Source organism: Balaenoptera musculus, chromosome 8 (genome assembly GCF_009873245.2).
Source record: "Balaenoptera musculus isolate JJ_BM4_2016_0621 chromosome 8, mBalMus1.pri.v3, whole genome shotgun sequence".
In the NCBI taxonomy this organism is placed as follows: Eukaryota; Metazoa; Chordata; class Mammalia; order Artiodactyla; family Balaenopteridae; genus Balaenoptera; species Balaenoptera musculus.
In genome coordinates, this window is record NC_045792.1 from 19,341,001 (window position 1) to 19,359,144 (window position 18,144).

General features: G+C 35.5%; 1 protein-coding gene across 9 annotated transcripts in view; it reads right to left on the minus strand.

Moving 5' to 3' along the window:
- LOC118899409 (protein O-glucosyltransferase 3) overlaps positions 1 to 18,144 on the minus strand; it is a 161,938-nt gene that overhangs the window by 27,192 nt on the left and 116,602 nt on the right. For 6 of the 9 annotated variants that reach the window (XM_036861099.1, XM_036861107.1, XM_036861105.1 and 3 more), the window contains one exon: positions 12,629 to 12,799. In XM_036861099.1, coding sequence (XP_036716994.1) covers positions 12,629 to 12,799 — 171 coding nt within the window. Of the gene's footprint in view, positions 1 to 4,406; positions 4,520 to 6,688; positions 6,743 to 12,628; positions 12,800 to 18,144 lie in introns of those variants that run through there. The other 3 variants (XM_036861103.1, XM_036861100.1, XM_036861108.1) reach the window with 2 other exon arrangements.

Consider the following 18,144-nt stretch of genomic DNA (forward strand, 5'->3'; position numbering starts at 1 on the left):
AGCAACTCCATCTTGGGCATAGTCTGGACACTTTAACCTGGGTATCAAGAAATACTGTTGATGTTTTATACAGATGGCCAATAGGTACATGAAAAGATGCTCAACATCGCTAATTATTAGAGAAATGCAAATCAAAACCACAATGAGGTACCACTTCACATCGGTCAGAATGTCCATTGTTAAAAAGTCTACAAATAACAAATGCTGGAGAGGGTGTGGAGAAAAGGGAACCCTCCTACACTGTTGGTGAGAATGTAAGTTGGTGCAGCCACTATGGAAAACAGTATGGAGGTTCCTCAGAGAACTAAAAATAGAATTACCACATGATCCAACAATCCCACTCCTGGGCATATATCCAGACAAAACTATAATTCAAAAAGATACATGTACCCCTATGTTCATAGCAGCACTAGTCACAAGAGCCAAGACATGGAAACAACCTAAATGTCCATCAACAGATGAATGGACAAAGAAGGTGTGGTACATATATACAATGGAATACTACTCAGCCATAAAAAAGAACAAAATAATGCCATTTGCAGCAACATGGATGCAACTGGAGGTTATCATACTAAGTGAACTAAGTCAGAAGAGAAAGACAAATAACCATACGATATCACTTATATGTGGAATCTAAAATATGACACAAATGAACCTATGAAACAAGCAGACTCAGAGACATCGAAAACAGACTTTTGGTTACCAAAGGGGAAAGGTGGGATGGAGGGATAAATTAGGAATTTGGGATTAACATATACACACTACCATACATAAAATAGACAATCAACAAGGCCCTACTGTATAGTACAGGTAAGTCTACTCAATATTCTGTAATAACCTATACGGGAAAAGAATCTGAAAAAGAATGGTTATATGTATATGTATAACTGAACCACTTTGATGAAAACCTGAAACACAACATTGTAAATCAACTATTCCCCAACATAAAATAAAAATTAAGTTTAAAAAAAAGAAAAAATGGTAACTTGGACTCTATTAAAATTAAATACTTTTTCTCCTCAAAAGACATCATAAAAGAAAATGAAAACACCACCCACAGATTGGCAAAACAGTATCTGATAAATGGTTTGTTTTTAGACCATATTAAAAAATCTTTTAACACAATATGAAATAAACAATTTAGAATTGGCAAAAGATTTGAATAGACACTTCACCAAAGAAGATACCAAGTGGCAGATAAGCATGTTAAAGATCTTCAATATCATAAGTCATTTAGGAAATGCAAACTAAAATCACAATGAAATGCTATTCACTATACATCCCCTAGAATTAAAACATTTGACAACATGAAGTGACAGAAACCAAGTGGAGCTACTTAAGTTCATTGCTGGTGGAAATGCAAAATGGTACAGCCACTTTAGAAAAACAGATTCTTATAAACATTCGCTAAAATGACCATATTATACAAGGATATCTACAGATTCAGTGCAATCCCTATTGAATTACCAATGGCATTTTTCACAGAACTGGACCAAAAATTCTTTAAAGTTGTATGAAAATACAGAAGACCACAAATAGCCAAAATAATCTTGAGAACAGAGCTGGAGGAATCAGGCTCCCTGACTTCAGACTATCCTACAAAGCTACAGTAATCAAAACAGTATGGTACTGGCACAAAAACAGAAATGTAGATCAATGGAACATGATAGAAAGCCCGGAAATAAACCCAGGCACATATAGTCAATTAATCTACAACAAAGGAGGCAAGAATATACAGTGGAGAAAAGACAGTCTCTTCGATAACTGGTGCTGGGAAAACTGGACAGCTACATGTGAAGGAATGAAATTAGAACAGTCTCTAACAGCATATATAAAAATAAACTGGATTAAAGACCTAAATGTAAGACCAGATAATATAAACCTCCTAGAAGAAAACATAAGCAGAACACTCTTTGCTATAAATTGCAGCAATATTTTTTTGGATCCGTCTCCTAGAGTAATGGAAACAAAGCAAAAATAAACAAATGAGACCCAATTAAAATTGAAAGCTTTTGCACAGCAAAGGAAATCCTAACCTAAATGAAAAGACAACCTACAGAGTGGGAGAATATATTTGCAAACAATGTAACTGACAAAGAATTAATTTCCAAAATATATAAACAACTTATACAGCTCAATATCAAAAAAATAACCCAATCAAAAAATGGGCAGAAGACCTACATAGACATTTCTCCAAAGAAGACATAAGGATGGCCAACAGGCACATGAAAAGATGCTCAACATTGCTAATTATTAGAGAAAAGCAAATCAAAATCAAATAGGTATCACTTCACACCAGACAGAATGGCCATCATCAAAAAGTCTACAAATAACAAATGCTGAAGAGGGTGTGGAGAAAAGGGAGCCCTCCTACACCATTGGTGGGAATGTAAACTGGTACAGCCACTATGCAGAACAGTATGGAGGTTCCTTAAAAAACTAATTATAGAACTACCATATGACCCAGCAATCCCACTGCTGGGCATATATCTGAAGAAAACCATGGTTTGAAAGGATACATGCACCCCATTGTTCATTGCAGCACTGTTCTCAATAGCCAAGACATGGAAGCAACCTAAATGTCCAACAACAGAGGAATGGATAAAGAAGATATGATACATATATACAATGGAATACTAGCCATAAAAAAGAATGAAATAATGCCATTTGTGGCAACATGGATGGACCTAGAGATTATCATATTAAGTGAAATAAGTCAGAGAAAGAAATATTATATGATATCACTTATATGTGAATTTTAAAATGACACAGATGAAATTATTTCCAAAATAGAAAGAGACTCAGAGTTAGAAAACAAATTATTTACCAAAGGAGAAGGGGAAGGGATAAATTAGGAATTTGGGATTAACAGATACACACTACTACATATAAAATACACAACAGGGACCTACTGTATAGCACAGGGAACTATATTCAACATCTTGTAATAAACTATAATGGAAAAAGATCTGAATATATATATACATATATATATCTGAATCACTTTGATGTACACCTGAAACGTAAAGCAAGTATTGTTCAATAAATAAATAAACAGATATTTAAACATATAGTTATTGTTTACCCCAGCAATTCCACTCTGAGTTATTTCCCAAGAGAAATGAAAATACATATCCCCATAAAGACTTGTACATGAATGTTCATAGCAGCTTTATCCACAATGATCCCAAGCTGAAGAAGACCAATTGTCCATCAACCTGCTGAATATTTAAAGAAATTGTGGTATAGCCATGTAATAGAACACTAGTCATTAAAAAAGGAATGAACTACTGAAATATGCAACAACAAGAATGAATTTCAAAAGCATAATTCTAAAGAAGCAAGACCAAGAAAGACTACATATAGTATCATTCCATTTATGTGACATTTTAGAAAAGGCAGAATTGTAGTGAATGAAAGGAGATCAGTCCCAGGGGAATGGCGTGGGGTGGGTGGATTGACTGCAAAGATGTACAGTTTGGGGGTGATGGAAATGCATGATACCTTGATTGTGGTGAAAACTGCATAACTATATATATATATTTGTCAAACTGAGTACTTACAATAGGTGAATGTATATGTAAATTATATGAATAAATCTGATTTTTTTTCTTAAATATACATTAGGTCTCTGCTGATTTTTTTATGCTTGGGAGTATAAGCCTCTGGTCTATTAGGATTGTAGACACAGTGTGATAAGTGTGATGATGGTTAGTAGTAGAGGGTTTTTATGGGAAGGTACAGTAATTCAGACTTGGAGGGTATGGTAGGCTTTGTTCCTTGACCTAACAGTCATCTCCAGTTTTCTATTTTTCCCACTGTGGAAGCTAAGAGACAGATTTTTGCTTTTCTGGCTCCTTTAGCTAATGGTGCCCCTGTAACCCAGTTTTGTTCAAAGATGCCTAAGCTGAATGGCACTGGGGATTCTAGTAAGGCTTTTGCATTCTAATAAAAGGAGAACTTGCTACACTGCCCTTTTTCTTTTTTTTAATGGAGAAAGGGCTCTGCCTGATACAAATGTACAAATAAAGAATGTTTCAAATAAAGAAGAAAAACAATCAGACTGAGGGGTTTTTTTGCACCTAAGTATAATATTTTTATTTAAATGCAATTGTTAGAATACTACAGTTTCGCAGAATACCGGGAATAATTTCTACATTTTCCATAGCTACTGTATTCAGTCTGATGTTCTATTTCTGTTTAATCCTCCTTACTTTTAATTGGGCTAGATTCTGTGCCAAGAATATACAAGTCATTCCAGCCAGAATAAACTATCTCTGATGGAATCAGGGCTTGAAGGGTTAAAGCTCAGAAAAGAAATTATAGTTTATAATTATATTTTTTTATATTTTTTATATAGTTATAATTATATTCCATAAGTGGAATCAGGCCTTAGTCTAGTAAAAGTTGGTCCTTCATAAATATTGTCAAATGAAGTATCTTCTTGTGTTCCCATTTCCTCTTCCAATATATCTTTATAGTCATATTTTTTTTTCCTGTGCTTGCTCAAACCTGAAACCTAGAGAGGAATGACAAATATTTAGAAAGATGCGAGATATGACAGGATATAGACTTATTCAATATGCTACTGCATTCCAGGTAAGGTCTATTCCACATTCCTTCTCACCACTCTTAGAGCAGATATCTTTATATCCTATTTAACCGAAACAATAAATGTCCCTAATTTCTGAGATCATCCTACTTTTCACTACCATATTTTATTGTCCATTTTTACAAAAGGCTCTGTAGGATCTGGGTTTGAGGTTTGACCTACTACTAACTAGCTCTGTAATTTTTTTTTTTTTTTTTTGCTAGCTCTGTAATTTGAAGCAAGTTATTTAACCTTTGTCTCAATGTCCTCATCTATAAAGGGGATAGATGGGGATAATAATAGCACATGCCTCAGCATATTTTTGTGAGAACTAAGTGTGATGGTGCATGTAAAGAACTTGGCATTTAGTTAGTACTCCACAATTAACTATTAGCTAACAGTTCTTTATTCACAAACGAAGAGAAGCCTTTTCTGTCCCTAGAGCTAAAGTTTCCAAATTCTGGATCTGATTTCCTCATGCTTCTTGAAGAAGTGGCACACATTCCGTCCTCTTTTCAATGCCAGCATCTTCAATATATCACCTTCTACTGCCTTCAGTTATGATGCAGATCTCCATTACTTAAAATAATTTTCACTAGCTCTTATGCTCCTTCCAATTACCATGCTATATCTTTCCTTCTTTTCACAATAATCTCTTTTAGCTCAGTAATTTATATTACCTGCTTCCGTTTTTGTACTTGACATTCCTTTCAAGTACAAAATTCCTGCCATTGAGACTCTACTATGTTCTACACATTGGGAACTCAGTAGCAAACAAAACAAATAACTTCCTGCCCTCAAGTGATGACAGTTGCCTAAACCTGTTCTCCAGAAGGTCATCCACTGCATTAAACCCCCGAAGTGGAAACCACAGAGTGTGTTGAGGACCAGGCTAGATGCCAGTGATGCTGGGTTGTGAGCCAGAGGGAGAGAGTGGGACATGATAAGGGTGGAAAGCTAGACCAGAGCCAGAGTGCCATGATAAAGTTAGGGTTTTATTCCAAGTGCAGTGGAAAACTATAAGACGCATCAGGGGTAGTCATCGTTAAGAGTATGGGTTCTAGAGCTACCTAGTCTCAATTCAAATCCTGGCCCTCACAGGAACTGACCTTGAGCAAGTAACTTGGCATCTCTTTGCCTGTCTGTAAAATGTAGATAATAGAACCTGTCTCGTTGGGTTGTTCTGAAGATCAAATGAATCAATTTATAAACACTCTAAGACAGCACTTCCACATGGTAATTGCTAAAGAGGAGTTTGTTAAATAAGTGTTTTGTTTTAATTATGCTGATTTAAATTTGTAGATCACTATCTGTTGTGTGGGGAATGGACCGGAGGAGTATGTTTAGAGACCATTGCAGAAGCCTGCAGAGGGATGATGGCAACTGGGACTGTGGTGGTGGCCATGAGTTGGAAATAAGTGGATAGGTTAAAGCTAATAATAGCTAACACTTATAGAGTACATACTATGTGCCAAGCACTATTCTATGCTCTTTACATATATTATCTCTTATTACCTCACAACAATATATGAGCTAGGTACTATTGTTATTTTCACTTTATAGATGAGGAAACGGACCAAGTAACTGGCCCAAGATCATACAGACAGTAAACAGTAGAGCCCAAAATCAAAAACAGGCAGTTATGAATCAGCACTCCATAATTATAACCTCTTTGTTTTACTGCCAATCACAGATGACAGTGGGACAGAACTCATACACTCAGATTATATGAAAACTGTAATTAGGCTTTGGCTATGTTAGAATTATTGATACTTCTGGAATAGCATTTATTTTGCCAAGTGAAGTTTGCTCATTAAAAATTATTACTGAAACATGATATGCAAACATTTTAAAAGGAAGATTCATTTTTTTAAAAAAAAACATTTTATCCAACTCTAAATAAAATAGAATTTTCCTTCTATTCCCAATAACAATTTTATATATAAAGGCAAAAATGACTTGGCAAATTTATTTATGTCTATATACTGTGCAGAGTGCTAATGTGTTTGTTAGGTTGCTTAGAAATGTGTACATGTCTGGAAAGTATTGTTTTTGTTTATAAGGATTTCCCATTATTGCTAAAAAAAAATCACCTACTTTGAGTTAGCTGAAGAGTTGCTTGTAGCAATTTCTTTCCAGTTGGCAATGTACCTAAGCACATTACATAGACATTCAGTAAATTAAATTGATTTATTAGTAAGTAATAAATTGATTCATTAGTACATACTTAGACTACTTCTAAAATTCTTACTTTATCTATGAAATCTTAGATTAATGGTGACATATTCACTAGTCAAATGTTTAATTTCTTGACTTTCCACACCTTCCAAGTATCTCTCATGCACCTAAGGCAACCCATAGGACAAGGAGTTGGAGGAGGTTAAAAATGGTGCCCACCATCTACCACATTGGTGCCCTTTGGCCTCTCACCAGCACGTCTCCTCATTTTATCCTGTTTCACATTCCTGCTAGATCATATCCTCAACTGAGGGACAACCTAAGATGTTAGTTAACTTCTAATTAAAAGTACGAATGGAAAACTCTGAGAGAAAAAGTCATGGGAAAACTACAGCAAACAAACCTTCTCCTTGGTTCGGATTGCCAGACCTACTGGTCTCTGACGTATAAATTTAAATCATTCGGTTTATGATCTTATTAGAGAATGGTGCGCCTTTGCTGTGTCCAGTAAACATGAGATCATACTCAAGCAGGTACATGCAGTTGCCACTTCAGTTCCCTAAACAGAGACTGAATAGGGAGACAGATGTAGCCCGAGAAGAGGTAGGATAGGGAAGGACAAGTATGATGAACTACGAAGATGAGAGAAAGCTCCAAGGCCCAGGTTTCCTGTGACTTATTGCATCACATTTTGATCTGTATCCCCCTTTCCCAGCCTCCTTTCTTACAACTGTACCAAGAAATCAGGTAAGGAGTTGATCACAGCAGGTGCTAAAGGAAGCTGGCTGAGAAAGGAGGAGGAGGATTAGATTGTCATGTAATTAAGGAACACTGATTTTCATTTGAATTATTTTTACTTTTGTTAACTTTGTATTCCTCAATTTTTTGTTATAAGAAGGTATATATTATGCAATGGTGTTTAATTGTAATAAAATACTGTGTCTAAGTCAGCTCGTTCTTGTTACTGCTACCTCTTGTTGCTCCAAGAACTTTAATTCTGTGGCCTTAAATGAGATAGTGCTGGGTCACTGTTAAATGAAAAGATGCAAGATAAACAGTAGGTGGTTTAAACAACCTTTCCAGGACCTCTTAGTTGACAGTTCAATCTGGCTTAACCTTAAATTTAGGCAGACTTTGTGCTTTCAGTGGTTGCTCAGGAGCACTATGAATAGTGGGTGTCAATAACCCTGCTTCCTTAGATTTATATACTGAAAGATTTTCATTCCACCTTCAAGGCACCAAGATAAAGGACCTTTGATCAATTGTATGCTAAACCCTGACAGTCTGGAGCAAAAACTTATGCCATATTTAAGGTTGATCACTGACTCTGCTTTACCTGAGATCAGGATATGAATTTATTCAATTGTTAAAAAAGAACTTCTCATCAGGAACATGACAGCAGTAGCAAATGAGAAATCAAAGCTTTACAAATAGAAGCAACAATCTGATTATAGCCTTATCATGCTGTTTATATAATAGAGCTGATCCGTCTTTCTAAGAAATTTTTGAAATTTTTTTTTAGATAGTAGCAGAGTAAAGTATATGTGGACTCTACCGTGGATCCCTCAGGAGTATAAATTTAACATCTTAATGGCCTGGGGAAAGTCCTGAGCCAGAGAGGCAACATAACTACCCTTCTTAGAAATCAAAGGGGCAGCTTCAGACATAGAAACTACCCACTGAGAGCTCTCACCAACAGGGTTAATAAAACGTCAGGAAATTATTTAAGATATCCCAGCTGCTGACGACTGAATGGGTTATGTTAAATTTCACTTGCAGTTTGAAAAATATGAAGATCCAGGAAGAGGAACATCCATCTTGCTAGACAATACACCCCTGAAAATGCATCAGGATGAATGCCAGCAGTAGGCAGGGTAGCCACTATGTGGCATTGTAGGTGACTCAGTAACAGCAATGCAGGCATTGCTTTATGTTCTAAGCACCTGCAGCAATGTATCTCTGGATACTACAGAATTTGCAACAGTACTCAACAGTGTCCTTGAGTCCAAGAGTGAAGTTGGCTCTATCCAATCCATTCTTCAAAATTATAATAATATTGTACTCAATTGATATTGTTGCCCTGTGCACCTGAAGATGTACATGGTTTCTTCCCAGGAGAGCATCCACCTGTCATAACAAGGGGCTAGCACAGAAGCCTTTGGGAAGAAACTGGATTGTATCACTCAATATCAGTGTTCAACACATGTATGTCATTCTAATGGTCCAACTATCAAAAACTGTCTATAGATTTTGAAGGATACTCTCCAAGGAATTAGTGGCTACCAATTCTTCTGAAGGGAAAAATGACTTTGAAATTCTCATCAAATAAGGTATTATAAAGCCAGTTACAAATATCTAGACAACTACAAAGATCTAAGAGGAAAGTAGACTGTGGAGACCATAAATACACTGGGAAGAAGGTGCTCTCCTAATGTCTGCTCTCAGCTAGGGGAAGGTCTTCGCAAATTCTTGTCTTGCCTGAGATAATCAGTAGGCTGTGGTCAGTAATACTACTGAAATATTCCCAAATAATCATGCTGGATTCCATTTGAAATTTTTGTTGTCTAGAGATCAGTAGAAAAACTTGCTTTCTAACAATTCCAAGTGGGTGCCAAATTATGCTCAAGTCAGAGAACGAACTGATAGAGGTTGTACCTAATTTGGCAACATGAGGTATCTGCATTTTTAATTTATTTTATTTATTTATTTATTTACATCTTTATTGGAGTACAATTGCTTTACAATGTTGTGTTAGTTTCTGCTGTATAACAAAGTGAATCAACTATACGTATACATATATCCCCATATCTCCTCCTTCTTGCACCTCCCTCCCTCCCTCCCTATCCCCCCCTCAGGTGGTCACAAAGCACCAAGCTGATCTCCCTGTGCTATGCAGCTGCTTCTCACTAGCTACCTATTTTATGTTTGGTAGTGTATATATGTCAGTGCTACTCTCTCACTTCGTCCTAGCTTACCCTCCCCCCTCCCCGTGTCCTCAAGTCCATTCTCTACGTCTGCGTCTTTATTCCTGTCCTGCCCCTAGGTTCATCAGAACCATTTTTTTAGATTCCATATATATGTGTTAGCATGCGGTATTTGTTTTTCTCTTTCTGACTTACTTCACTCTGTATGACAGACTCTAGGTCCAACCACCTCACTGCAGATAACTCAATTTTGTTTCTTTTTATGGCTAATATTCCATTGTATATATGTGCCACATCTTCTTTATCCATTCATCTGTCGATGGACACTTAGGTTGGTTCCAGGTCCTGGCTATTGTAAATAGTGCTGCAATGAACATTGGGGTACATGTCTCTTTTTTGAATTACGGTTTTCTCAGTAGTGGGATTGCTGGGTCATGTGGTAGTTCTATGTTCCGTCTTTTAAGGAACCTCCATACTGTTCTCCATAGTGGCTGTATCAATTTACATTCCCACCAACAGTGCAAAAGGGTTCCCTTCCCTTTTCTCCACACACTCTCCAGCATTTATTGTTTGTAGATTTTTTGATGATGGCCATTCTGACCGGTGTGAGGTGATACCTCATTGTGGTTTTGATTTGCATTTCTCTAATAACTAGTGATGTTGAGCATCCTTTCATGTGTTTGTTGGCAATCTGTATATCTTCTTTGGAGAAATGTCTATTTAGGTCTCACCATATCAAAGCTAGATGTATTTATCCCACTCCATATAGAGTATATGATACCAAAAAAACACTTCAAGTCTTCCTGGTTTATTCTGTTTTTATCCTTTTCTCCATGAAGGGAAGCCATTAGGAATCTTCTTCACCTACCAGAGAAGGGTGTTAGGGGATGATAGTGGGGAAAGTCTTGTGTAGATTGAGATGCTCGTTTATTTCTTCCCTTTGAACTCAATTGTTTTATTCTTTTGTATTCCAGTAGTGATAGAATACAGGATACTGGGTGTGGATTATTTTGTAATCTTTCACTGAAGCTAGCTGTTCCTTTGCTGAATTAGCCAACTGTATAAGGGAAAGGCAGAGCAGGATTTCAAAAGCTTGCCTGAGAGAATTCTCTATCCTGCCCTCATAAGCTCACTCAAAATGGACCTCCCCTACCTCTCTCTCCTTTCTTTACCCTCTTAGGAAAGGAAAAAGTACAGCATTATGACTCCTTTCTTTGGATGTCATTTCTTCCATCATTATTACCATCTGTATTTATTCAGTGTCTCAGAAACCACAAATGTACTGTCTATAAGGAATCCCAGTACTATGGTCTGGACAAGATATTGAGGTTATTGAGTCATAAAATCTTGTCACTATTTATTTAAAAATATTTTAGCACATCTACTATGGGTGATTAGCTCTTTATTCCTTCTTATCTTTCCTTTTTAATTTTTATTTTAATATATTCTTCCCATAATTATCTTTTTTTCTATTATTCTTGTTTTCTCATTTTCCTTTTTTCTTAGTCATTCTTTCCCTTTTTTCTTTGTTTCCCTTATCTTTCCTTTTCTCATTGTTCTCTGCTTCCTCTGGCCTCTTTTTTCTGGTCTATTTTTCAATGGCGGTCAACCTAATTTTTTCCTATTTATGTTCTTATCTCCCTCTTTCAAATGTGTTCCTTTTTCTTACGTTTCTTTACTTACACCATCTTTGTTTATTTTTCCTTCCTCTTCATCCATGCAGTTTTCACATTCTTTATGTAGCTGAGTAACAGTGAATATTTTAAAGCTTTATTGAGATATAATTAACATCCCATAAAATTTGCCCATTTAAAGTGTACAATTCAATGGCTTTTTAGTGTATTCACAGAGTTGTGCATCCATCACCACAATCAATTTTAGGACATTTCATTCCTCCAAAAAGAAACTTCATACCCCTTAGCCATCACTTCCCAATCCCCACAAATCTCTAAGCCCTAGGCAACCACTAATCTACTTTCTGTCTGTATATAATTTGCCTATTCTGGACATGTCATATAAATGGAGCCATACAATATGTGGTCCTTTGTGATTGGCTTCTTTTACTAAGAAAGTTCATCAGTGTTGTAGCATGATCAGCATTTCTTTATATTGCCAAATAATATTCCATTGTATGGATATATCACATTTTAATCATCAGCTGATGAATAGATTGTTTCTAATTCTTTGTTATTATGAATAATGATGTTATGAATATTCATGTACAAGTTTTTATGGACATGTGTTTTCATTTCTCTTGTGTATATACTGAGGAGTAGAAATGCTGGCCTGTATGGCAACTCTGTGTTTAACCATTTGAGGAACTGCTGGATTGTTTTCCAAAATGGCTATACCATTGTACATTCCCACTAGCAGTATATAAGGGCTCCAATTTCTCCACATCCTTGCCAACACTGGTACCATATGTCTTTTTAATTATAGCTATCTTTGTTGGTATGAAATAGGATCTTATTGTGGTTTTGATTTGCATTTCCCGGATAGCTATGTGAAGTATTTTTAAATTTCCATCACACAAAATAGCCTAAAAATGTTTTTCAAGGGCCGAAGTATGTCACTGAAAAATTATAATTTTTTAATGTCCCACACAGGAAGATTGGTGAATACAGGCTGGGGAAATTCTTTATATTATTAATTTCATGTTCTTAGCCTTGTTTCTATATCCCAAAGTAAGAGTAAAGCAGACTTAGACTAAGGCATAAGAATAAAGTCTGTTAATAAAGAACACCCAATCTATTTTTCTTTTTCTACTTTTAGATCATCCCTTTTTTAATCTTTCTCCCTCATTCCTCTTATTTTCTTTCTAGACAGATAATAATATTCAAGTTTTTTTGAAGATTCAACATGGGAGTAGGAAATATTAGAAAGAAAAATATCTGATGCCTGCCCTCACTCCCCAAGAATAGAAACATGTATTTACTCATCAAAGTTGAGTGTGTTTGTCCAGTTCAGCACTTCATCCACTTCCCATTCCATCACAGAATCTATTCCACCATCTTCGAAAGCTCTTATTAGCCCTTTTGTTGCTGTGTGAATTAAACCTAGAGTTTCATGATTTGTTGACTTAGCCTCCAGGGTTCCTGTGTAGTACCTACATAGAGGAAAGGAAGGGAGATGTAAATCCTTTGAAATATGTGACTGTTAGTGGATGCAGTTAATCTATATTATTGCTGTGAAACTATTTACATAGTAAACCAAGTTTTCATCCTATTTAATTCAAATACTACTAAGCCAAGTTGTATGTGATGGCATCGTCTGGAAAAAACAAAGGAACTTAATCAGCCACACTAACCAGAGAAGCCTCATTTCAAAATCACCTCTCAGTAAGTTGTACTGTTGTGATACAAAGAAGAGCTAAGTATTAAATCACTGAATCATAGAATTATAGAGTCAAAGGATCTTGGAGATAACTACCCCAATTGTTTCATAGGTGATGCAATAAATCCTGGAAGAGTGACCTTTACAAAGTCATGTGGCTAATGGCAGATAGGATGTGAGAAGGGAAGGGGAAAAAGGAAAGAGAGTAAGAGGTAAAAGGAAGAGTGATATTAACATCTTCTTTTGTGTCAGGTACTTTTTATACATTTTTTAAATATATACATTATTTTTAATTCTCTTTAAAAAGATAGCTTTTTAGTTTTTTTGTCACAGTTATTTTTATTCCCATTTTATGAATGAGAAAATTGAGACTTGGAAAAGTTAAGAAATTGTTCAAGATCATGTAAGTAGTAAACATGTATATATCAGAGCCAGTATTCAAATCTGACTCCAAGTCCAGACTTCTTTGGCAACACTGTTCTATCTTATATTAGTCTGAGCACATAAATGAATGCATCCACCGAACATGAGCTGCGTAGAGAGAAGTTAGTACCAGGAATATTAAAATATAGTGGGGTTTTTTTTTGTTTGTTTGTTTTCCATTTTAAGGTCTACATTGGTATTCCTTTTTAAAGGTTAACCTATTCTGAAATTTTGTATTAATTTATTAATTTGACACTCATTTATTGGAAGTGGCTTAGAGGTGGTGTAGAGCAAGGACTGGTATCAAACTACCTGGCTTTGAATCTTGCTTCTATAATTTACTAGCTATATAATCTTTGCCAAATAAGCTAGCCTTTCTCGGCATGTGTCCTTTTCCTTCAAATGGTGATCATAATACTACCACCTCTGCCTATGTTATCTTCTAGGAGTTTTATGGTTTTAGATCTTACATTTAGGTATTCAATCCATTTTGAGTTCATTTTTGTGTATGGTGTGAGGAAACATTCTAATCTAATTCTTTAACATGGAGCTGTCCAGTTTTCCCAGCACCACTTATTGAAAAGACTGTGTTTTCTCCATTGTACATTCTTGCCTCCTTTGTTGTGGGTTAATTGACTGTAAGTGTGTGGGTTTATTTCTGGGCACTCTATTCTGTTCCATCCATCTATGTGTCTGTTTTTGTGCTAGTACCATACTGTTGTGATTACTGTAGACTTGTAGTATAGTTTGAAGTCTGGGAGAGTGATACCTCCACCTCTGTTCTTCTTTCTCAAGATTGCTTTAGCAGTTCGGGGTCTTTTGTGTTCCATATAAATTTAGGATTATTTGTGCTAGTTCTGGTGAAAATGTCCTGGGTATTTTGATAGAGATTGCATTAAATCTGTAGATTGCTTTGGGTAGTATGGTCATTTTAACAATACTAATTTTACCAGTCCATGAACATGGTATATCTTTCCATTTTTTTGTATCATTTTCAAATTCCTTCATCAGTGTTTTACAGTTTTTAGAGTATAGGTCTTCACCTCCTTGGTTAAGTTTATCTCTAGGTATTTTATTCTTTTAGATGCGATTTTATGTAAGTTATAGCAATTTTTTTTGGATATGTCTCCTAAGGCAAAAGAAATAAAGTCAAAAATAAACAAATGGGACTTAATTAAACTTAAAATCTTTCCACAGCAAAGGAAACTATCAACAAAATGAAAAGGCAACCTACTGAATGGGAGAAAATATTTGCAAATAATATGACTGATAAGGGATTAATATCCAAAATATATAAACAGCTCATACAACTCAATATCAAAAAACCAAACAATGCAATTAAAAAAATGAACAGAAGATCTGAATAGACATTTTTCCAAAGAAGACATACAGGTGGCTAACAGGCACATGAAAAGATGCTCAACACCGCTAATCATTGGAGAAATGCAAATCAAAACCACAATGAGATATCACCTCACACCTGTCAGAATGTTGATCAAAAAGTCTACAAATAACAAATTTTGGTGGGGATGTGGAGAAAAGGGAACACTTGTACAAATGTAAATTGGTGCAGCCACTATGGAAAACAATACAGAGGTTCCTCAGAAAACTAAAAATAGAACTACCATATGATCCAGCAATTCCACTGCTGGGTATATATAATCCAAGGAAAATGAAAACACTAATTTGAAAAGATACATGCATCCCAATGTTCATAGCAGGGTTATTTACAATAGCCAAGATATGGAAGCAACTTAAGTGTCCATCAACAAATGAATGGATAAAGAAGATGTGGTATATATATATACAATGTGATATTAGCCATAAAAAAGAATGAAATTCTACTGTTTGCAAAAACATGAATGGACCTAGAGAGTATTATGCTAAGTGAAATAAGTCAGACAGAGAAAGACAAATACTCTATGTTATCACTTATATGTGGAATCTAAAAACTAAAACAAGTGAATGTATATAACAAAAGAGAAACAGACCCACAGATATAGAGAACAAACTAGTAGGTTACCAGTGAGGAGAGGAAAAGGGGAGGGGCAACATAGGGGTAGGGGATTAAGAAAGACAAACTACTATGTATAAAATAGATAAGCAACAAGGATATATTGTACAGCACAGGAAAATATAGCCATTGTTTTATAATAACATTCAATGGAGTATAATCTTTAAAAATATTGAATCACTATGTTGTACACTTGAAACTAATATAATATTGTAAATCAATTATACTTCAAAAAAACCCACTACTTCCTCCTAGCTTTCTTGAGAGGTTTAGAAGTGTAAATCCCTGTAAAGCATTTAGGACAAAGACTAGCACATAGTAAACATTCAATAAAAGAAGGCTTATATAATCCTGTGGCAAGAAATATGACAGTGACAAGATATGTCCCTGCACTCATGAAGTTTCTGCTTTGTCAGACTTTAAATGGATATAATCCATGACATTAAAAAAAAAAGGAACAGCATCCAGGTTTCCAGCTCTAATCTTAGGTGTTTGTATATTTGGGAAGGTAAAACACGGAGGAATTCATAAACAAGGCATTCACCCCCAGCCTTCCAGCATTTTTGATTTCTAAATGCATTTTTGTTGTGGCATGAGAATTAATTAATAAATCTGGGCCAATGGGTACCATCATTCATTCATTCATTCATTTAAAACATGGGTGCCTATTATGTTCAGGGAATAGAGAATATCTATTTTTGCTCTCATACTTTGCTTAAAGAGAATTATAAAACATTTCAATAATGTAATTCTGTTTTGAACTCTTTAAAAATTAGTCACTATTAAGTGGTCTATTGTTGTCATAAAACAAGTTAGCAAGTACAAACAGAATTTCAAATACAATAGTGAGCAGAAATAAAGATTGCTTTATAATACTCATAACGTTTTATAAATAGAGCGGTATTTTAAAAAGAAAACAAATACAATATAAAATTTGACTTTATAAATAATATTGCAATATATTCACTTTAAAATGTTCTCATATTTTTTCTAAACTAAAAAATTTAATGTTTAAATTTTTAAATTAAACTTTTTCTAAATATCATGACAGGGAGAGAAGTTTAAATGCAAAGACCTAGTAGGAACCAAGGTTGAAATTGGAAATGAGGTCAAGGAGAGCTAAGATCTGTAGGTACACAGGAAAGGAACAGATGCGAAAATCAGAATTCTTTTAGTAAGACAGAGGTGAAAAAAAATCAAGGTTTTGTTGATTTTGTTAACTGTTGATTCTCAGCAACAGTCACATGGAAGGGTTTAAATGCCATCAATTACCAGAGCACACAAAATAAAATTTCTCATTCCTCCCCTGCAACCTTACAAAAAGGAAACAACACTCAGCCATAAGGATTAACGCATTCATTCATTCAGCAAGCAAGCAACATATATTCATTAAGCATCTACTGTGTCTGAGGCCCAGTGTTAATTAAGAAATAGCACAGAATCTCTGTTCTTTAGGCACTAAAAGTCCTAGTGGAGATGGCAGACAAATATACAGATAATTGCAAAAACATGACAATTGAGTATATAAAAGATCTATGGGGCACGTCAAAAGGAAGTGCTTAACTATGTCTAGGTATGTCAGGGAAGGCTTCAGAAGGAGATATTTGAGCCAAGTATCAAAAGATGAAGATCTTGTTGCCATGTAGCTGGAGCTAGAAAAGAGCAAACTAAGGATAAAGAATATCATGTGGGATGTAGGTGATGGGGAGGCCCTAACATGTTTCAGGTAAAGAAGTGATTTAATTTATGTTTTAAAAAATCACTGCTGTCTTTTTATATAGAGATGGAGAAGATATTAGAGACAAAGAGACCAATTAGAAGGACTTGGCAGGTGAAGTAGAGTTGAGAATGATGAGATGCTACAGTGGGGAGTGAGAGAAATGTCAGACTTGGGAGATATTTTGGAAGCACAGTTAATAGAACCTAATGACAGATTACACATAAGAGCTTATGAAAGGTAAGAAGGCTAGGACAACATCTACATTTCTGGCTTGGATGACTAGGTAAATGATGGTGCCATAAACTGAGGCCAGGAGGAATACTGAAAAGAAACCAGTTTTATGATGCGAAAGATAAGAAATTCAGTTTGGGACCTGTTGAGTTTGAGATGGAAATGGCCATATAATTAGAAATACAGAGCTCAGTTATGGATGAAGATTGTTTTGAGAATAAATAAACATAGGAAAGAGAGAAGAAATAAAAAAGATTATTATTCATGTGCATTGGCTTATTACTAGATGGCTCCCAGCTGGTGCTATACCTGAGCTTCAGCAAGTCTTACCACCATTCTGTCAAAGCCAGCTGTTTCTAGGTAACGATGAGTGTATTTTGTTGTTCTGAGCCCATTACCACAATTCCTTTGCTGTACATGGGTCTCCCGGTTGTAGATAATGTTGTATGTAATAAAATGATGGTGGATAAGGCATTCTGTAATGAATGGTATTGCCATCCCTGTAACCCTGGCCACTTCGGGCAATCACTGAGTAGTGGCGGAAAATGCGGACATCCACGGGATGGATCATCTTATCCATCTGACTACTGACAGCTTTTTGCCTTATCTGAGCCCTTTGGAGGACAGTCACAAGGACGCCAATATATTTAGTGCCCATTCTGAGTATATCTCTCCCCAGACCTAATCACCAGTTTTCCAACTTATTTCCGAGTCCCTAATCAGCTGAGAA